General features: G+C 47.7%; 1 protein-coding gene across 1 annotated transcript in view; it reads left to right on the top strand.

The window, feature by feature from the left end:
* Positions 1 to 20,215: 20,215 nt before the first annotated feature.
* Positions 20,216 to 22,084, top strand: part of CCDC69 (coiled-coil domain containing 69) — a 36,473-nt gene continuing 34,604 nt past the window's right edge. The window contains exon 1 of the mRNA XM_022589927.3: positions 20,216 to 20,389. Within this exon, the coding sequence (XP_022445635.2) occupies positions 20,342 to 20,389 (48 nt within the window). The 5' untranslated portion in view covers positions 20,216 to 20,341. The remainder of the gene's footprint in view (positions 20,390 to 22,084) is intronic.

Below are 22,084 nucleotides of genomic sequence, written 5' to 3'. Positions count from 1 at the left end.
TCTGGTCACTAGTAATGTGACACATAATAGGCAATCTTTGTTGAGTAAATGAACGCATTAATAGAATTTAAAACAACCTAATCATCTTTTAAAAGAAATTTTTAATTTTGGAATTAATTTTAGATTACAGAAAAGTTGCAAAAATAGTGCAAAACGCTCTCCTAGTTTCCCCATTGTTAACATTAAGATATAAGGGTATTTTTTATAAAAACTAGGAACCAGCATTGATGTATTAACTAAGCTCTAGACTTTACCTGATCTTTTAATATGCTTTTCTAATTGCACACCTTCCTCCCATTCTGATAATCCCTTCCCTCTCTCATCTAGCACAACCTCTTCATTATACACAAGTGCAATTTCAGGCCCCCTGATTGAGAGGACTTGTCCAATGTCACATAGCAGAAGCAAAACTAGAACTCACTTCTCCTGAGGCTGTTGCCTCAGAGGTATAAGAGGTGTCAAACTAATGAAAGGGTTCATGCAATCAAGCACACATCTCATCTCGGTAGAAGGTTGCTGCTAGTCACAAAGAACAGATATCTTAGTCAATGGTTTTAGTGCTTTTCTAATTACAGGAAGATGCAAGAATCAGGTTCATAAAAATTCTTCCTGAACATATCTAACTATCTAAAGGCCTGTTCTGTCAGTTTTCCCAGAGCACAGAGTGTCTCATCCTAATCTCTTCCCTGAACCCCTTTCAGGCTGCACTGTAGGTAGAACTGGATGGTGGGCAACATTCTTTGTTTTACTCTTTACTTGCGGATTGCTTTTCTTGAATAGACCCTAGTTTTTGTGGAGGTGGGGTAGGGTTATAGGAATGGGGGCAGGGCCTTTATTTTGTCAGTTCCAAACTCCCTAACTATCCCTTCTGTTCACCCTTCCCCACTGGTAACAATAAGTTCATTTCCTAAGTCTGTGAGTCTGTTTCTGTTTGGTAAATAAGTTCATTTGTATCATTTCTTTTTAGATTCCGCATATCCTTTGATATTTCTCTTTCTCTGTCTGACTTAACTTCATTCAGTATGACTGACAATCTCCATGTCATCCATGTTGCTGCAAATGGGATTATTTCATTCTTTTTAATGGCTGAGTAATATTCCATTGTGTATATGTATCAGGTGAAAGGTTAATCAGCAACTACCTGCATGATCGGCTGGACACCCAGCTAATGATGTTTCTAGTCCTCTAAGTAGAACGGCTCCAGTATGTTCAGTTATCAACAGGAAACAGTGGCCCCCTTGCAAGGGTTACTAACCCAAAGAGCTGGGTGGGGGGGAGGCTCCAACAGTCCCCCTGGCAACTAAGGAGCCCTTCTGACGTCATGCCCCCTGTAGCTAATAGCCTCCTCCTCCCCTGTGTAGCGGAGATTGCAGCTGTGCCCTGCCAGCTGCCATCCGTACACAGTGGGGGGTCGTTCCAGGACATTTGCCTCTGACTTGCAAGATTCCCTGTCCAATAGTTGATGCCTCTGTCCCTGACTCCCTCTGGGTTCTTTCTTCAGTCTCATGGCTGGGCAACTGCAAGGACTGCAGGACTTCGGGGTGCAGCCCTACATCATTTCCTCCCAGCTCCTAAAGTCTCCATTCTCTCAGCCTCAGGCACACTCCTTCACACAAGAAGTCAATGGTCTTGGGCAGTAAAAGGTCAAATCTCCTGGCCACTTAGGAGAACCCCTCAATGAGGGGGCACATCCCTTGGGAATCAGAGTGCCTGACATCTCCATCTGGAGGGCTTTGGAGGAGATTGTGCAAAGCCAGAGACACAGTGACTGGAAACCAAGACCATAAGGAAGATGCAAGAAAGAACAGGACAGTAGCTTGTTCAGAGTGCTTGCTTCCAGTCAGGCAGACCCAGGCTTGTCTTGTAAGAGCCTGAGCAGGGGCCTTAACCTTTCTGGGCTCACTTTCCTCATTTGCAAAACAAGGATTAATAATAATAATAATAACAACAACAAACTACCTCCCAGTACTAAGCTATTCACTCATTCAAAAAATATTTATAGATTCAAGTCAGATAAAATAAAGGCCCTGCCCCTATTCCTATAACCCTACCCCACCTCCGCAAAAACTAGGGTCTATTCAAGAAAAGTAATCAGCAAGTAAAGAGTAAAACAAAGAATGTTGCCCACCATCCAGTTCTACCTACAGTGCAGCCTGAAAGGGGCTCAGGGAGGAGAGTATGCTGAGACACTGTGCTTTGGGAAAACTGATAGAACAGGCCTTTAGATAGTTAGATATGTTCAGGAGGAATTTTTATGAACCTGATTCTTGCATCTTCCTGTAATTAGAAAAGCAGTAAAACCATTGACTGAGATATCTGTTCTTTGTGACTAGCAGCAACCTTCTACCGAGATGTGTGCTTGATTGCATGAACACTTACACCAGAATTACACATATACTGACCTCTCCCCCAACTCCCTCCACCTCTTCAGAGCAGTTCCTCAGGACTGAGAGACTGTCTCCTCGGCTACAGTCCTCAGTAAGTCCCCAAAGAAAACTGAAACTCACAACTCTCATTTTTGGGTTTGTTTGATTGGTTGGTTTTTTTTTTCTTAGTTGATAAGACAAACAAGATACTATCCAAGAGTATTAATACCCAAAGACAAGAAATCAGGTTAAAGTAATACAAAGTGCAGGTGGTCAGCATTCTTGAGTCTAATAACTCTCAGACCATCTGGGAGAAATAGAAACATCTGGGAGAAGAGTCATTGTAAAATTTTAAATGGTCCAGACCATCAGGCCATCATTCTTAGCCAGGACTGCACACTGCACTTCTCTGCAGAGCGTTTACAATTCCCAGTCGCCAGGCCATACTCCAGACCAACTACACCTAAATCTCTGGAGGTGGGACCCAAGGTTGGTTTTCGTTTTTGTTTTTAATCCCAGATGATTCAAATGTATGACCGAGGTTGACATAAAGCACCTGGCATACAATAGACGCACACGTACATAAAAGTGGCAATTACGGGACTTCCCTGGTGTTCCAGTGGTTAAGACTCCACGCTTCCACTGCAAGGGGCGCGGGTTCGATCCCTGGTCGGGAACTAAGATCCCGCATGCTGCATGGTGCGGCCAAAAAACAAAAAAACAAACAAAAGTGGCAATTACTAAAACAAGACCATTATCCGTGAAGAACCCACATTTTAGGAGTGATGGGTTGCAACTTGAAAGTTGTTGCCACTCTAATGTTCATCATCATGGGCTTCCTGGAGGAGCAACTGGGTCTGAGCCCTGGAATAACACGGCTCAGGATGACCTCCCAGCCTTGCTTGTGTGTGGTTGGAGACCCAGTGTGAGCGTAAAGCCTGGTGTGGGAAGCGCCCTTGTTGCTGAACCCAAAGGTCACGCACCTGACACACAGTGAGGCCAAACAAACCGAAACATTGGAGTGTGGAGCTGAGAAAGTTTTATTGCAGGGCCAAGCAAGGTGAATAGGCAGCGCCTGCTCAAAAGACCAGAACCTCCCAGTGGTTTTCAGGGAATAGTTTTTAAAGGCAACATTTGGATGCCGGCTGCAGGGTGCATGACTTTCTTCTGATTGGTCGGTAGTGAGGTCACAGGGTGGTGTCCCAGGAATCTCAACCATCAGCCTCCTGGCTCTGACCAGTCTGGGGTCTCAGCATGTCCTCACCATCCTCCATCTGGGTGGGAGCCTTAGTTCTTGCAGAACAACTCAAAGACACGTGTCAGATTGTTGTGTACATCCCCTGAGAAGCTAGGACTCTGTTTCATCACTGAACTACTTTTTGTTGGCGCTTTTCCTTTGTTTTTGCACTCCCTCACTTCCCTGATTAGTAGCTGCTTGAATCTGCTCTTTGGAACTCAGGGAAGGTCTAGGAGACTAAAACCCTTTTTCTACAAACAGGAAACGGGGGACATGGAAAGGTTGTTGTACCCGGGAGTGTCCCGCAGGGTCCTGCTCAATTTCAGATTTAGTGAGGAATGCTTACCACCTCAAATGCATGTGAAGACGTCACAGACAGCAACACAAGCCTCAAATATCATTTGTTTGTCTATGTGGCGTTTCTTAGAATTTTTACTTTTTTTTTTAATTGAAGTACAGTTGGTTTACAATGTCTTAGTTTCTGATTCAGAAACTATATACATATAGTTGGGTCTTCTTTGCTGCGTGCAGGCTTTCCCTAATTGCGGCGAGCGGGGGCTACTCTTCGTTGCGGTGCGCGGGCTTCTCATTGCGGTGGCTTCTCTTGTTGTGGAGCATGGGCTCTAGAGCACCGGCTCAGTTGTTGTGGCTCACGGGCTTAGTTGCTCCGCGGCATGTGGGATCTTCCCGGACCAGGGCTCAAACCCATGTCCCTTGCACTGGCAGGCGTATTCTTAACCACTGCACCACCAGGGAAGCCCAAGGGTAATTTTTAAAAAGAAGGTAAAATCATAACTCTCATACAGATATGAAATGAGCATGCAGTAGTGATTTTATTTTTAACTCCTTCAGTGAGGGAAACTGTGAGATGTTACAACCAGTGCAAAGGAGAGTTCAAAGAACAAACACAAGTATGGATCAGGAATATTGAGATAAAAGTAGAAATGGAGGCAAAATCGGCCTCTTCCATAGTGGGGGAGGGAAGTCAATTTAACCTCCACAGGACAAAAATGAAATGTCTATAGGCAAAGATTATTTTCTATTGTTATGGGTTATCTACAACTTCAGATGTAGATAACCTTCAATGACAGACACAGAGTCTCCATAGAACCAGAAGTAGATACGTAGAAGGGTATGCTCTAGACAATGAAGAGTTTTCCATTGAAGTCAAAAATTTTCTCTCAGTGGTAATGGTATTTCTTTTTTTATATATAAATGTATTTATTTATTTATGGCTGCATTGGGTCTTTGTTGCTGTGTGCGGGCTTTCTCTAGTTGTGGCGAGCGGGGGCTACTCTTCATTGCGGTGCATGGGCTTCTCATTGTGGTGGCTTCTCTTGTTGCGGAGCACGGGCTCTAGCCGCACAGGTTTCAGTCATTGTGGCACACGGGCTCAGTAGTTGTGGCTCGTGGGCTCTAGAGCACAGGCTCAGTAGTTGTAGCACACGGGCTTAGTTGCTCCGCGGCATGTGGGATCTTCCCGGACCAGGGCTCAAACCCATGTCCCCTGCATTGGCAGGCGGATTCTTAACCACTGCGCCATCAAGGAAGCCAAGGTAATGGTATTTCTGACTTAAACAATGCCTTTAACCTTACCGGGCCTCAGTTTCCCCATTTGTATCAAGGTCCGATTAAACTAGATGACCTCCAAGTTCCCTTTCAACTTTGAGAGTCTGTCTACATAGTAGAAAACTGGAAGGAACACTAGAAGTTATTTCAATTTCCTCTGACTAGCCCATTTTGGAGATCAAGAAATTGAAGCCCAGAGAGGGACAGACCTTGCCGAAGGCCACCCAGCTGAAATGGGATGAGAATCCAGGTTTCTGGCCTCTCGGCTCAGGGCCACACCCCCGGGCAGAATTGCAAAGCTAATAAGAGCACGAACCCCTTTCTCACCTCACCCTTCTGAAACCTGAGAGCAGCTGGAGGCCTGACAGTGCCTTGGGGAGCAGGGGTTGGACTGGTTGGGCAGGCCCAGCAGGGCTGGGGAAGGTGCCAAGGGAGGGCCCAGGGTGGGAAGCCCCACCCAAATTTTCATTGCCTTGATACCCCCAGATTTTCATCTCATTAGAGCCTTTGCCTGGAGCTGTGATTCTCAATGCTGGTTACACACTGGAATCACCTCGAGAGCTTTATTTTTATTTATTTATTTATTTAATTTAAAAATTTTGGGCTGCATTAGGTCTTCATTGCTGCGCTCGGGCTTTCTCTAGTTGCGGCAAGCGGGGACTACTCTTCGTTGTGGTGCGCAGGCTTCTCATTGCGGTGGCTTCTCTTGTTGCGGAGCACGGGCTCTAGGTGCGCGGGCTTCAGTAGTTGTGGCATGTGGGCTCAGTAGTTGTGGCTCGCGGGCTCTAGAGCGCAGGCTCAGTTGTTGTGGCGCATGGGCTTAGTTGCTCTGCGGCACGTGGGATCTTCCCGGACCAGGGCTCGAACCCGTGTCCCCTGCATTGGCAGGCGATTCTTAACCACTGCGCCACCAGGGATGTCCCTAAATCCTTCTTTTAAATGGCTGTAGCACCTGGAGAGCTTTAAACAAATCACCTGGGAGCCCAGGCCCAGACTGCTGCCCATGGTGGGACACATGCAGCAACATTTTTTAAAGTAACCCCCAGAGGATTCCAAGGTGCAGCCAACTTGGAGAACTACTGGACTAAAGCAGCTTTTCTCTAGTGGTAATACACATGCAAAACACCTGGGATCTCATTAAAATGTCCTGGGCAGAGCCCAAGAATTTGCGTTTCTAAGAAACTGATGCTGAGGCCAAGGCTGTTACCCAGAAGACCACAGAGTAGCAAGGGTCAGTACCAGACACTGTCTCCACCACTGAGTTGCAGGGTTGGGATACAGATGGAGTCGCTATTTCCTTCCAAGGAAGGCATCTGGTGAACTTTCCCCTTTTCCTCTATTTACTGAAACCCAGCAGAAAGGACAAAGCCTCAGCTGTTCGCAGGTTCTCACTCTACACCTCATCGCCCTACTGCTTGTAGAGGCAGGATGGATTCCATGATGTCTGAAGGTCAGTCCACATGCAGCATCCTTTGGTTCTGTGAAGTGTCTAGCTTCAGTGAGTTTATCAAGGAGAGCTGGGTGAATCCAAGCAGGCTGTCCTGAAGCCTGTTCTTTGAACAGGTCTGCACAACCTTTGCTACCCTTCCTCCTGATTCCTTCCCTGCCCCTTGGCTTGTCTCCAAAGTGGTGCTAAAGATAATTTAACAGACCCTGACTGTTCTGTTTTTTTGTTTTGTGGTACGCGGGCCTCTCACTGTTGGGGCCTCTCCCGTTGCGGAGCACAGGCTCCGGACCCGCAGGCTCAGCGGCCATGGCTCACAGGCCTAGCCGCTCCGCGGCATGTGGGATATTCCCGCACCGGGGCACAAACGCGTGTCCCCTGCATCGGCAGGCGGACTCTCAACCACTGCGCCACCAGGGAAGCCCGACCCTGACTGTTTTTGCCAGTAATTTTTCAACCAAGGACAATCCTACTGACTTATCAGGAAGGAGGACAATACTTAAGAACCTTAGTTGTCTGATGACTCCCACCAGGGGTGGGGTTAAGGGGGAGGGTATGAGGATCTTGTGCTTTCTGAGGGCTTGGGACCTGGACTCAGGGACAGGCTCACAATGCGCTGGCAACAGATTTCAGCCAGGCAGCACCACGGTCAAAATTCCTTCATGGGGACCTTGACAGTTGAAACCGAGTCCGCCTAAAACTGAGTTCCCTCTCTATCCAAAACTTTATTCCCTTTCTTGTCCCCTCTGACCTCAAGGCTGTGCTAACTGAACACTAATCAGCTAGAGTCCGATAACTAAAACTGCTGTTGTCGATAACATGTTAGCATTTGCTGGGCAGAGCAATGCCAATGTCCCGACCCTAGGCTGTAAAACTGAATCTGCCAGCACGCAGAGTACTCACTCGTATTGCTCCAGGTGCCTCGCACAACTGCAAGGCTGGGCAGAAATGTGAGGGCGTCAGCCTCCACCTGTAGTTACGTTAATTCTGCCAGCAGGGGGCGACAGCTACCCAATTCTTGTTTCCTGACACACTGGCCCAGTGTAGACAGACCCGATATTTCAAGAGAAGCTGGAAATCCAGATTTTTATGTGAATGTTTCAAATCGTTAAGGACTGGGCAGCGAATTAAGATCCTAATGAAAGACGGCATGAGTCTACAGGACAGATGTATCCTAAAGAACCCCAGTGGGCACTCTCTGAAGTTTTGAGTGTGGGATCCTGAATTCATTCAAAAATGCCAGCGCTTTACATCATTCGTCAAACGCCCGCATTTGACATGTGGGGAGACTGAGGTTCAAAGAAAAAAGGGACTTGCCCAGCTTTGTTAGGGCAGAGCCGAGAGTTGGAGTCGGGCGTCCTGATTTCTGGTCCAGGTCTTCTTGCGGTGGGAAGCTTTCCCACCAGAACCTTGGGGTCCTCAGCGACACAAGATTCTATAGCTCCGGCAAGGGCGGGCTCCGAGAGCTGGTCCTGCCCAGGGGAGCCCTGACGGGGCTGGGGAGGTCGCCAAAGCCCTAGGGCAGGAGGGGGAGCCAGAGTTTATTTTTAGCTGCCTAGAATGTGCTTCTAAGCCTTATTTAGACATCAGGCGGCAGGGTGAGCTGGAGGCATCAGGGGGGGGGGAGGAGATGGCTGCCTCCCCCTCCCCGGGCTCCTCTTACAACTGCTCTTCCCTGCCTACCCCTTATCATCCTTTCTGGGGGCTCTGGGGCTGCTCTAAATAGCAGCCCTTGCTGGCATGGGCGCTGTCCTGCTCCGGCTGGCTGGCTGGCTTCCTCCTCCACCTCCACCCCTTTCTCCCCATTCCCCACAGTCCCACAGAGAAATAGAACTCCAGGGTCCTAGAATGTTTTCATCTTCTGCGGTCACAGATCCCTCTGAGAAGCTGTAGTAATTTACCGCAGTGGCTTAGAGCTTATTTTGTGGAGTCTCGTGGACCTGGGTTCGACTCCAGTATATGACCCTAAGCAAGTCCTTACACTCCCCAAACCCAAGTTTCCACTTTAGTACAGTGGAAATGGTAACCCCTCCAACCTCCCTCATGGTTCCTGAAGATTAAATGTGATAAAATATGTACAGACCTTAGTTTGCTGTAACAAATCCTCAATAAATGATGGCAATAGTGATTAAAGCTACAGACCCTCTACCCAGAAAAAAACTGAATTGCTCATACATGCAGAGTTGTAAATGTAATTTCAGGAGGTTCAGGTAGCCTCTGAGGCCTGCTGATCCCAGTCCAACTTCGGACCCAATCCAGCTAATTCATCCATTCATTCATTTGTTCAACGAACCTTTGCTGGGAATGTTCTGGTGGTCCAGTGGTTAGGACTCCACGCTTCCACTGCTGGGGGCCGGGTTCAGTCCCCGGTCAGGGAATTAAGATCCCGCAAGCTGGGCTTCCCTGGTGGCGCAGTGGTTGGGAGTCCGCCTGCCGATGCGGGGAACGTGGGTTTGTGCCCCGGTCCCGGAGGGTCCCACGTGCCGCGGAGCGGCTGGGCCCGTGGGCCATGGCCGCTGAGCCTGCGTGTCCGGAGCCTGTGCTCCACAGCGGGAGAGGCCACAGCAGTGAGAGGCCCGCGTACCGCAAAAAAAAAAAAAAAAAAAAGATCCCGCAAGCTGTGTGGTACGGCCAAAAAATATATGTATATATACTGTAGGAGTTTATTAAATTTACAAAAACAAAACAAACAAAAAACAAATCTTTGCTAGTGCTTACTCCATGCCAGGCACTGGGTAAAGTGTGGGGTGGGGAGATGTGAGGCCAGAGAAGTGAACGTATGTGAATTATCCAGGGTCAAAATGCAAATGGATAGCAAGCCAAGGATCAGAATGAAAGTCTCTCTCTTTTCTAAAACAACTTTCTTGAGGTATAAATGATATATAAAAAAAACCTGTACATATTTAACATATATGATTGGATGAGTTTGGACATATGCATGCACCCCTGATACCATCACCACAGGCAAGGTAATAGACATGGCCATCACTTCTGAAAGTTTCCTTGTGCCCCTTTGTTTTTTGGTTTCGTTTTTGTGGTAAGAACACGAAACATGAGATCCACTCTCTTAACAAGTGTTTCAGAGCACAATACTTTAGTATCGTTAACTGCAGACCCTATGTTGTACCACAGATCTCTAGAACCACCTTTCCCTGCTTCTCTGAGACTATTTGAGATACAAGTGGAATCATGCAGTATCCTTCTGTGCCTGGTTTATTTCACTTAGCATAATGTCCTCCAGGTTCAGCCATGTTGTCACAAGTGGCAGAATTTCTCTCTTTTTAAAGGCTAACTAAACTTTGGTTGTATGCATACAACGATTTATCTGTCAGTGGACATTTGGGTGTTTCCATATCTTGGCTTTTGTTAATAATGTTTCAGTGAACATTGGGAGTGCAGATAACTCTTCATGGTCCTGATTTCAGTTCTTTTGGCTATATACCCAGAAGTGAGACGGCTGGATCATATTACCATATTTTTTAAGAACTGTCCACACTGTTTTCCATAGCGACTGTACCATTTTACATTCCCATCAACATGTACTAGAATGAAAGTCTCTTGAATGCCAATCTTTTTTTTTTTTTTTTTTTTTTTTGCAGTACGCGGGCCTCTCCCTGTTGTGGCCTCTCCCGCTGCGGAGCACAGGCTCCGGACGCACAGGCTCAGCGCCCATGGCCCACGGGCCCAGCTGCTCCGCGGCATGTGGGATCTTCCCGGACCGGGGCACGAACCCGTGCCCCCTGCATCGGCAGGCGGACTCTCAACCACAGCGCCACTAGGGAAAACCCTTGAATGCCAATCTTGATTCCTTTGAGGAAGAACTACTGTCTCTGAAGGGGGACCACAATAAATACCCCTTCCAGTCACAATCACAGTGAATCTGAGCACCCATTCCCTCAGGACCCCTATCTCAGCAGGCCCTTGCAGTACTTTCTCCAACATGCCCTATCAATGTTAGCCTCTCCTTGCATACCTCCCACAATGGGGACCTCACTCCCTGTCAAGCCAGACCCCTGAATCTTGGACCAGTTGGAAGGTCTTCCTTCCCAAGGAGCTGGACCCCACATTCCTGGGCTACGCTACCCACTAGTTCTGGTTTTCCAGGACAGCTTGGAACACTGTTCATCTTCAAGTGCTCTGGATGCAAAAGTGTCCTAAGGAAGGAAGAGTGGAAATGGGGTGACCTGGAGATCTGATCTCCTTCCACCTTGCCCACCTTCCAAGCCCTGCCTGAACTCGGGCTCTCCCAGCAATCCAGGTTCCGAGGCTCCCTCCCTCTGCAGCTACTTCTTTAAGAAGTACCACAGAGGCTGATCCTTGCTACTGTCCTTGGATCCTGTCCAAGGCGCTGATTTAAAAGGTATTGCAATGTTTTTTCAAAAACAAACGTGTTGAAACCCAAGGCCAAGAGGAAAGGAAACTGCCCACTGCCTACCCCACAGCACCCAAGCTCCGCTGCCTCCTTTGCAGTACCTGCCTCATTACCATAGTATCTCAGGCTGGGAGCCCAGTGGGGGCAGGGCCAGAGTTGGACCTGGGGGCTGCAGGCCTTCTGGACCGAAGTGCCTTTAGGAACCGCTCCGGTTCCCTCCTGAACCATTCCAGGAGATGTTTGACGGCTCCAGGAGAGAGCTTTCTGTCTGCCCTCCACCTGAGTCCCCAGAGTGACCGTGAATAAGGCCAATCTGATTGTGCCACTCCCACTGCCCACAGGATAAAGTAAGAACGTCTGAGAAAACCATAATTCAAAAAGACTCATGTACCACAATGCTCCTTGCAGCTCTATTTACAGTAGTCAGGACATGGAAGCAACCTAAGTGTCCATCAACAGATGAATGAGTAAAGAAGATGTGGCATATATATACAATGGAATATTACTCAGCCATAAAAAGAAACGAAATTGAGTTATTTGTAGTGAGGTGGATGGACCTAGAGTCTGTCCTACAGAGTGAAGTAAGTCAGCAAGAGAAAAACAAATACCGTATGCTAACACATATATATGGAATCTAAAAAACAAACAAAAAAAATGGTCAGAAGAACCTAGGGGCAAGATGAGAATACAGACGCAGACCTACTAGAGAATGGACTTGAGGATACGGGGAGGGGGAAGGATAAGCTGGGACAAAGTGAGAGAGTGGCATGGACCTATATACACACTACCAAATGTAAAATAGATAGCTAGTGGGAAGCAGCCGCATAGCACAGGGAGATCAGTTCGGTGGTTTGTGACTGCCTAGAGGGGTGGGATAGGGAGGGTGGGAGGGAGGGAGATGCAAGAGGGAGGAGATATGGGGATATATGTATATGTATAACTGATTCACTTTGTTATACAGCAGAAACTAACACACCATTGTAAAGCAACTATACTCCAATAAAGATGTTAAAAAAAAAAAAAGAATGTCTTGGTCAGGGACCTCCCTGGCGGTCCAGTGGTTAAGACTCTGCGCTTGCACTGCAGGGGTCATGGGTTCATTCCCTGGTAGGGGAACTAAGATCCCACATGCGGCGTGAGAAGGGCCTTCGAGGCTGTCCTGTCCATCTGTGTCCCACTCCTTCCCTAATCTCACCCAGTACTCCAGCCACACAGAGCGGCTGAGCCCCCCTAAAAACCAATGCAGTACTGCTCACTGGGCACGCATGTTCTCTCCACTTTCTTTTTTTGTAAATTTTATACATATATGTATACATAAGTATGTATGTGTATGTGTGTGTATATATATATATATATATTGCAAAATGATCAGCACCATAATGTAAGTTAACACAGTCATCCCCTCACAGAGTTACACTTCCCCACTTTCTTGACAAGAAGAATCCTGGCCTAATCTACACAGCCCAGGTCAACCATCACATCCCTGAGGAAGCCTGCCCTTCCCTTTCCTCCCAGATAGAGTTCGTTACTCCTTTTGCTTCCATGGTATTTTTCTGTACCCCTTGTTACATTATTTGTCTACCTAAACCAGAAGCTATGTAACCTCCTGCAAATATTTTGTTTAGCTTGCATGATGGCATGTGTGTGTGTGTGTGTGTGTGTGTGTGTGTGTGTGTGTGAGAGAGAGAGAGAGAGAGAGAGAGAGAGAGACAAATTTTACATTTAAAAAAACCCCCAGATTTCTAATTTCTCTTGACAAATCGGAAGGTCAGGCCAGCTTGGAGTTTCATTTCCTTCTAACAACCATCCACCACAACACATCCACTTGTGCTCCTTTTAGAGGGGTATGTGGCCCCAGTTTAACCCCACCCCTGTCTTATGCCCTCTTCTCATTTACATACCTACTCAGCCTTGTAGACAGTTAGGTTTTAAGCCTTGGAGCTGGATCATGCTTCTCATGTGTTCTGTTCCCATTTACAAATATCCCGCCTCCTTGTCCCCATAAACCGTTTAGCTGTCCTAGAAATTCCAATATGTTGGCAAAGAGTAAATGAATAGAATTAGGTCAATAAAGAATATAAATGTCACAAATTCCTTTGTTAAATCATGTGTTCCAATTTTTGACTTGGAAAACAGTCCCTGCCTCACCATCTTCCAACTCTCACTCCAGTTAGTTCCCTGTGGGTAAGATGCTCCCATTGGAGTGGAGCAAGGAAGGTGGCATCAGGGCAGGAAACAAGAGTTTTCCAGAAAGGAGAGGTTTAGGGCAGTTATCTGTTCAAAAAGGGTTGCTTAAATTTTGATTACATAGCAAATGATATAGGTGGAAAAATATTCATTTTCAAATGAGATGGGCTGGTGGAAACTGGGATTGCACTAAAAATATACAGTAAGTTTGTTTGGAACTGAATGGAATTGAGAACGTGATGTTGGGTGGGAACGTGCGGAAGGTGCAAACAGTCTGGGGCATACAGGAGGGGACAGGTAGATGGCCGACTTCCAGGCAGACAAGTCAATATCCATCCTTGATATAGGCCCGGAAAGCTCAGCTAGTGTTGAAGTCCTGCTCATTCAATTACATTTTTTAAATTTTTTGATATTTATTTATTTGGCTGTGCTGGGTCTTAGTTGTGGCATGCGGGATCTTCGTTGTGGTATGCGAACTCTTAGTTGCGGCATGTGGATCTAGTTCACTGACCAGGGATAGAGCCCGGGCCCCCTGCATTGGGAGCGTGAAGCCTTAGCCACTGGAGCACCAGGGAAGTCCCATGATTCAATTACATCTAAATGAACAAGCTGATCATCAGGAGACTCTATCTGGAAGGACTCACCCTTAGTCCCTAGATGTGAGATGGCTCAGGGCCTGGCTCAGAGCCCATGGAACAGTACTCTGTGTGTCACAGGAAGGGCACGGTTAGGAGTGGCCTGGAAACCAGACACTCAGCCCAGCCAAGGATGTCTCAAACACGGAAAATGGGGCTTACTGGATACTCACTGAGCCCAGGACCTCACTCCATCTCTCATCTCTGTGCCCATTAAAAAATGGATGACAGGGACTTCCCTGGTGGTGCAGTGGTTAAGAATCCGCCTACGAATGCAGGGCACACGGGTTCGATCCCTGGTCCGGGAAGATCCCACATGTCGTGGAGCAACTAAACCCATGTGCCACAGCTACTGAGCCTGCGTTCTAGAGCCCATGCGCCACAACTACTGAACTCGCGCGCCACAACTACTGAACTCACGTGCCACGACTACTGAAACCCGCACGCCTAGAGCCTGTGCTCCGCAACAAGAGAAGCCACAGCGATGAGAAGCCCACGCACCACAACGAAGAGTAGCCCCCACTCGCTGCAACTAGAGAAAGCCCGTGTGCAGCAACGAAGACCCAACAGCCAAAAATAAATAAATAAAATTAATTTTTTTTTTTTTTTTTGCGGTATGCGGGCCTCTCACTGCTGTGGCCCCTCCCGTTGCGGAGCACAGGCTCCGGAGGCGCAGGCTCAGCGGCCACAGCTCACGGACCCAGCCGCTCCGTGGCATGTGGGATCTTCCCAGACCGGGGCACGAACCCGTGTCCCCTGCATCGGCAGGCGGACTCTCAACCACTGCGCCACCAGGGAAGCCCTAAAATTAATTTTTTTTAAATGGCTGGCAGGAGGACATAACGGTTGAAAGTAGCTCAAACATAAGCACACATCAGAATTACCTGGAGGACTCATAAAACACAGATTCCTGGGCCCCATACCCAGTGTTTCTGAGGCAGCTCGTCTGGGGTGGAGCCCCCAAATTTGCATTTCTAACCATTTCCAAGAGATGCTGATGCTGCTGATCCCCAGACCACATTTTGAGAACTACTGATGTAAAGAACTGTTTACTAGCAGCCTCCAGACCCTAGAGCCCACTTAAAGAGGTGGTGTGTAATTTTCCCTAGAATCCCTAGGTGATGCTCTGTACCCTCCTGATCTGCATCACCACAGAAGCTCCCTGAAGACTCCATCCAAACTTCATCGAACAGAGAAAGCATTAACCAATGATTGGTGGCATGAATTCGCTCTTGGTACAAAGAAAGTGGTAAAGTGAATCTTGCCGCCTCTCCCAAGGCAGCCCCAAGACCCAAGCCACAGGTCTTCTGGGAAAATAGGCAGGGATGGCTTCTTGCTAATTAGCATTACTCAGACTCAATTCTCCTTTCCAAGGACCTCCCTATTAATTCAGTTCAACACAATTCGATATAATTAATGTAATAATTTGATTCCCTGGTGAGATAACCTACCACAACAACTGGAGCAATAAGCTTCAAATTTTATTGTGAAAATTCCTCAGACTCAGCCCTCCAGGGCCTGACTGAATAGATGGGAAAAGGATCCAGATGATTCTGAAGCACATGAGCCTGCCCATTCCCTGAGAAACACTCCAATAGAAGCCTAAGAACTCGACAATTTTAGGTCCCCTCTCATTTCCTTCTCTTACATATATTTCCAGGAGGAAGTTGTCAAAACCAACATTTCCATCAAGAGTCTGGCAAATCCAGGATAACTTCCTCAGCAGAGCCTCGTGTCCCACTTCCAGAACTGAAGCTGGGGTACATATAGTATCTCCAAGAGTAAATTATTCTAATTAAATTCAATATAATAAATGTTAATTAGTGACCTATGAATTGGTTAGAAATTGCATTCTGCTGCTAGTGACAGAATCTCAGTGGCAGTGATCTCAGTGGCGGTGGCTTAAACAAATTTGTTGTTTATTCTATTACGTGAAAATATTAGGAAGTGGTTGATCAAAGCTGGGACTGGGGTCTTCCCTGGTGGCGCAGTGGTTGAGAGTCCGCCTGCCGATGCAGGGGACACGGGTTCGTGCCCCGGTCCGGGAAGATCCCACATGCCGCGGAGCGGCTGGGCCCGTGGGCCATGGCCACTGAGCCTGCGCGTCCGGAGCCTGTGCTCCGCAACGGGAGAGGCCACAGCAGTGAGAGGCCCACGTACCGCAAAAAAAAAAAAAAAAAAGCTGGGACTGGGGCTCCATCAGTTCATCAGAGATCAAGGTTCCTTCCACCTTCTTGCTCAGGGTAATAAAATGGCTGTATTCCATCATGTCTGTATTCCAGGCAGGAAAAGCGGGGGCAAGAAAAGGGGGAGACCTGCTCCCAGCTGAGTCATTCTTCTGTTAAATGTTGTCCTGGAAGCCCCAACCAGTAATGCCCCCTTACATATCACTGAGCACCCCTTGATGCAAGTGAAGCTGAGGAAGTAGCACACCCCTGACCCAGAGACTATCAGGATTCCATCACTAAGGAAGAGAGAAGAATGGAAGTTGAGTAAGGTGACTGGAAGTCTCTGCCATGACCTACTAAGGACCAGGTGGCATAAGGAGGCAGGAGGCAGAGCTGTGTAACCCGTAGTCCATTAGGGAGGACTCACAGAGCACACAAACAAGTAAAAGAGTTGTAGAACAGGTGCTGCAGGGCTTTTGTCAGGAGAGGGCATTTGAGTTGTTTCCTGATGTACAGGTAGAATGGTAACTCACACAGGTGGATAGTAAAGAAAGTTCCTCTGGGCAGACAACATGTTTGGGAAACAATTGGGCTCAGTCGGAACCCACACAGAGAAAGCTTTCAGGGCTAGAATGATGTTTAGTGACCACTGCATTGAGAGGTTCTTAACCTGGGATCCACACACAGCCCCACTGTGTGGGCTGCAGGGAGCCCTGAAATTCTAGGCGAAACTTTTTATGTGTGAGTATATTGTAGTTTTCATATGAAAGGTGTTCAAGATAATTCCAATATTGTTCTTTCCAATCTTTCCCCAAAATTGCTCACCCCATCCTCCACTTTTGTCCCTTTACACACAACTTAGTCACTAACACTAATTCCTACTTTTTCCCCAGCTCCGCAACCTCCACTGTCTACCCTGACTTGACCCATGCTGTTCCTCCCTCTTGTGATTACTCCTTCCTGCTTCTCCTCTTCCCCCTAGATATGGAAAGATAGGTAGTGATTTCCCCATCACTGGAAGTATTCAAACATAGACTGCACAAATACAGTAGGAAAGGTAATTATAGAAGGGAAATTATAAAAGAGATTTATCTGAGTTAGAAGCAACAGAAGTGAAGCATCAGATCCCATGCCAGCCTGAGATTCTAGGATTCCTTTTGCCATGAATGGCTTTTGGCTTTAGTATTTCTCCAGGAAGTCTTCCTTTCCCATCCCCATCCACCACTGTCTCTTATGTCCTTTTAATGCTAATACTTCCTGCATGCAATATGCAACTTGACATTTGCTTTATAACCTGTTTTTGTAAGTTTCCCATCTTTTCCTATGTATAGGTCTAATGTCAAGAAAATAGATTATAACTAATTCAAGACAAGAACTGAGTCTTCACTGTCCTTGCCCATAGGGTGACCAACTGTCCCAGTGTGCCTAGGACTGAGGAGTTTCCTGAAACATGGGACTTTCAGTGCTGAAAGTGGGGAAATCCTGAGCAGACCAGGATGAGTTAGTTACCCTACTTGCCCAAGAAATGGGCACATCATAGTACCTGCTTGTTGATTGCTAACTGTGGTAGACATTTCTGCTGTTCAGTATTTCTGGTTCTCTTCTCCTTCTGGGCACACATTACACTTCTCCATCCCCTTGAAGTTGTGCATGACCATGCGACTTGCTTTAGCCAATAAAATGTGAGTGGACTTAATGTGTGTCACTCCTGAGTGGAAGAATTTAAGACCCCATGTACCATTCTCCATATACTGTCTTCTCTTGGCCTGGCAAACCCTGAAGCCATGGAGTTGGGATGGCTGCATCTTAGAATGGTGTCGGATATCTCTGTGAAGCAGAGCCCTCGGCCTCCCCATGCTAGATGGGTCGTGTGAGCAAAACTTAGCTTCACTCATAAGTTGCTGAGATTTGCATGTTTTTCATCACTGCAGCAAAACCTTATCTAACCTGACTGGCACGACCACCACCAGAAATCTCATTAGCAACTTATTTAAACTCAAGTTCCTAAAGCAAAAAAAAAAAACCTCCTTAGGGTTTTTTCTCAGGTGGAACTTCAAAGCACATAACCAAAAAGCCAGTTGTGTGAACATAAGAAATCTGAGCCTGGTCTCCCAGGAAGCTTAAAGAAGCCGGAGGCAAGAGCTCCTGAGAACAGAGTCTCTGGGAACAGAATTTGGCTTCCTGGTTCCTACCCACCAGCCCAAGTTACTGATTCCAACTGCTGACATTAAAATTCCAGATCATTTTTAGAAAGTTCAACTCTTCGATGTTCAGATGGGAAACTCTCCAAAAAGAGAAACAACAGGTTCAGGATCACCCAAGACATTACTGGTTATGATCTCCCTACACATTTTTGGCCCTGTTTGTCCTTTACATTGCTTTCCTACCTAGTTCATCACAATCATTGTCTATTTCCTTGGGATTTCACATCCTTACCCACTTGATGGTGAAAAACTAGTCTCAATCTCATGCCTGGGTTTAAAAACATATATATATTTTAAATTTATTTATTTTTGGTTGCATTGGGTCTTCGTTGCTGCACGGTGTGTGGGCTTCTCACTGCGGTGGCTTCTAGTTGTGGCACGTGGGCTCAGTAGTTGTGGCACACGGGCTTAGTTGCTCCGCGGCATGTGGGATCTTCCCGTACCAGGGCTTGAACCCGTGTCCCCTGCATTGGCAGGCGGATTCTTAACCACTGCGCCACCAGGGAAGCCCTAAAAACATATTTTTTGGAGAACATTTTTCTTATTATGACAATAATTTTCTTATTATAATAGTAGAAGTGTATACTCATTTTTTTTAACATAAGAAAATGAATATCCAAAATCTCACCCTCATGTAGAGGTAATCACTATTAACACTTTTTAAAAATAAATTTGTTACATTTTATGACATTTAAAGACTTCATCCTCATCAGTATTTTAGCAGGTTACATGATATTCTATTTTTATGGATATATCATAATTTTTTAACCAAGCTCCTTTTCTTGGATATTTACTTTGTTCTGGTTTTTTGCTTGTTTGTTAGTTTGGGTTTTTAGTAAATCGTGAGCACTGTTTCATAATCATTGTTAATTTAAGTAGATACTCTTTCCTCATTACCTGTTCAGCGCATCCTACAGCAGTGGTTCTCACACATAAGCATGGCTCAGGATCACTGGGAGGGCTTAGGAAGCTAGAGATTGCTGAGCCCCATCTCCAGAGTTTAGGATCTGTAGGTCTGGGTGGGGTCTGAGAATTTGTATTTCTATCAAAGATTTCTGGTAGTGCTTATGCTGTTGATTTGGGGGCCACACCTTGTGAACCACCGTCTTATTCTTCTTCCCAAGAACCTAATATCACCTGTGTCCTTAGTTTCCTTTCTTTGAGCGTGCTGCATTTGGGTTTTTACTCTGTGGAGGGGGAAGTTCTGTAGTGGTCTCACATTCTCTTCCCTTTCAAGACTGTAAGTCCCTTTCATCAGCACATCTTTCCAAGTGGTACACACTCACACTGATTTTCAAAGTTAGGTGTCTTTTTCCTGCATTGCCACTCCCAGAAACCTCAGCTAGTAACAAAGCAAGGGTAAACAAAAGTTCTTTTTCCCAGACTCTGACATTTTACATCCCTTATTCTCCCTGCATCTGCCTGTCTGCCTCACAAAGTTGTCGTGATGGGCAACATCGATTCAAAATGGATAGAGTAGAATATTACAGGTGTTTGTGAGCTGGAAGGAGCTGTGGACCCAGAAGTGGGGAGGCATTACAATTAAACTTCCCATTATTATGTATTTGTAGGGAAATGGTTGGAAGCTTAGGTTCTGGAGTTAGAACTGGATTTTTATCTGGGCTCTGATACTTACTAGCTTTGTGAGCTTGGGCAAATCACATATCGGAGCCTGATTTTCCTCACCTGTAAAATGGAGGAACTAATACCTTTGTTGCAAGGAGATTGCAAGAAATCGAAATAATATGTGCAAAGAAGCCGGGACAGAAACAACTCAATAAATGGTAGCTGTTGTGTTTACTAAATAATTGTTTTAATTTTTTTTTTTCCTGGCCTTTTCTCTGCTGCGGGCCTGGAAAGGAATCCATTGATCGTAGGGATCTTTTCGGCCCTGGCCCGAGTTTCCTATCATTTACAAAGATTCTGGTCACCTGCTCAGGCGGCGGCTCCGCGCGCCCCGCCGGCTTCGCTGAGGCCCTGATTTTCGAGTATTTACGGCGCGCGGCCGTCCTAGCTCAAGTCTGCGCTTCCAGGTTCAGTCTCAGGGTCTCGCCGGCAGCCCCGGCCGGCGGGCGCGGAGCCGGCAGCGGGGCCAGAACGGCAGGGTCCTCTGGGGGCCCCGGAGTTGGGAGGCGGCGTCCGGGAGTTCCCCGAGGAGGATGGGCTGCGGACACAGCAGGCTGAGCTGCTGCAAACCCCCCAAAAAGGTAAAGGGCGCCGGCGGAGAAGTTTGTCTTCGGAGGGGAAGGAGGGTGCGGAACCACTCCGCCTCAGGGGACCCTCGGCGCCCCGGGTTTCCTCGGGTCGGCCGGGGATGCCGGACGCAGAACAGCTAGAGGCCGGCGCGGAGGGAGGCGGGGAAGACTCGGCCGGGCGGCGCTCTCTCCCTCACGACCCTGGGCTCAGCCGCGCGGGGCAGCCGAGTTTACAAACACGGCCCCAGGGCCCGGGAAGGGCAGCTGATTCCGGCTGGCGGGCTGGGGAAATGTCTAGTGCCTATGGCAGGTGCCTTTTCCTTCGGTCTGGGGCTGCTCGCTTTGCGGCCGTGGACATGTGACTTGACCTCTCTGGGCCTTGGGTTTTCCCACCTTTAAGAGGCAGATTATCTCTAGGGCCGCTACTCGCACGCAGAGTGGTCCACGGCTTTACATCATCGGCATCACCTGGGATCTGTTAGAAATGCAGAACCTCTGGCTGTGCCCCAGACTTACTAAAATAGAACCTTTTAACAAGATGCCCAGGTGATTACAAGTTTGAGAAGTGCTGGTTTAGAGCCTTTTCAGGCCCCGGAGCCGGTGCATGTGGGCTGTCTTAAGGGTAGCTGGGAGGGGCCAACGAGGGGGGGGAGATTTACCGCCTTCTGCTCCCCTTCCCTCCCTTCCTGTCCCTCCCCCAAGGGGCCTCCGAGCTGGGGCAGGGCCCAGGAGACTCTACTCGGGTTTCTTGCAGTGGGACCAGCTGCCCCTTGGGTTCTGACAAGCCCAGAAGGTCAGAGTCTGGAACCAGAGGACAACCTGAGGCACAGAGAGGGAAGGAAGGACCCTCAAGTCCTGAGCCTTTTTCCTACTACTGCCTGCCCTCCAGCCAGGTGGGAATAGGTGGTCCTATAAACTTGATGATCAGTCCCCTGAGACCTCAAGACCCCCCCCCCCCCACACACACCCTGTGACACTATTTAGTCATTTTTCATTGAACTTGAGTGTCTGCTGCCTTGCCTGTGCTTGAGCACAAGCTTTTCTACTTATTGAGAATGCAGGACTGTCCCCAACCTGGGTGATTCTATTTCCTGCCCTGTGCCTAGTTCAGGGAGAAGAGTTTCTGTCCCAAGTACAGTGCCTCCTCCGCTTTCCTTGCTCTTTCTTTATTCCCAGTTCAAAAAACCTCACCGAGCTCTGACCCAGAAACCCTCCTGTCTTCCCTGGCTCCAACAGGGAAACTGAGGCTTGCCTCCATCAGTGGAAGCAGAGGCTGGCTGATGGGATGATGCGCACATAAACCTGAGCCTGGCTTGAGACTTAGAACAAACTGGTGATAGGTGGACATGATCCTCAGTGTTAATCCTAGCTCTGCCACAAGCATCCTGTGTGACCCCAAGTAAGCCATTAGCGCTCTCTGGGCCTCAGTTTCTCCCTCTATATGGAGAGGGAGGGCAATGAGCAGGATGATTTCTAAGAGTCTGAGAATCTGTGCTCTCTGCTCTCTTAGTCTGCAAAGTGGGCCAAGGGTGAATTCCATCTACACAGTGGTGGGAGGAGACTGAAGGAGGAGCCCTGTTCCAGGCCTTGACTCTTCCATAGTCCAGAAGAGGAGACCACAGTGAGCATGGGTTGCCCTGCCTCGTGGCCTTTCTGAAAGCCTCGCCAGCTGTCCCTGTCTGTCCCTGGCACAGCCTGAACTGGACC

Source organism: Delphinapterus leucas, chromosome 3 (genome assembly GCF_059928025.1).
Source record: "Delphinapterus leucas isolate spDelLeu-1000000601 "Yukka" chromosome 3, BTC_Dleu_Yukka2, whole genome shotgun sequence".
NCBI classification, from domain to species: Eukaryota; Metazoa; Chordata; class Mammalia; order Artiodactyla; family Monodontidae; genus Delphinapterus; species Delphinapterus leucas.
This window is presented reverse-complemented; position numbering and strand designations above follow the sequence as displayed.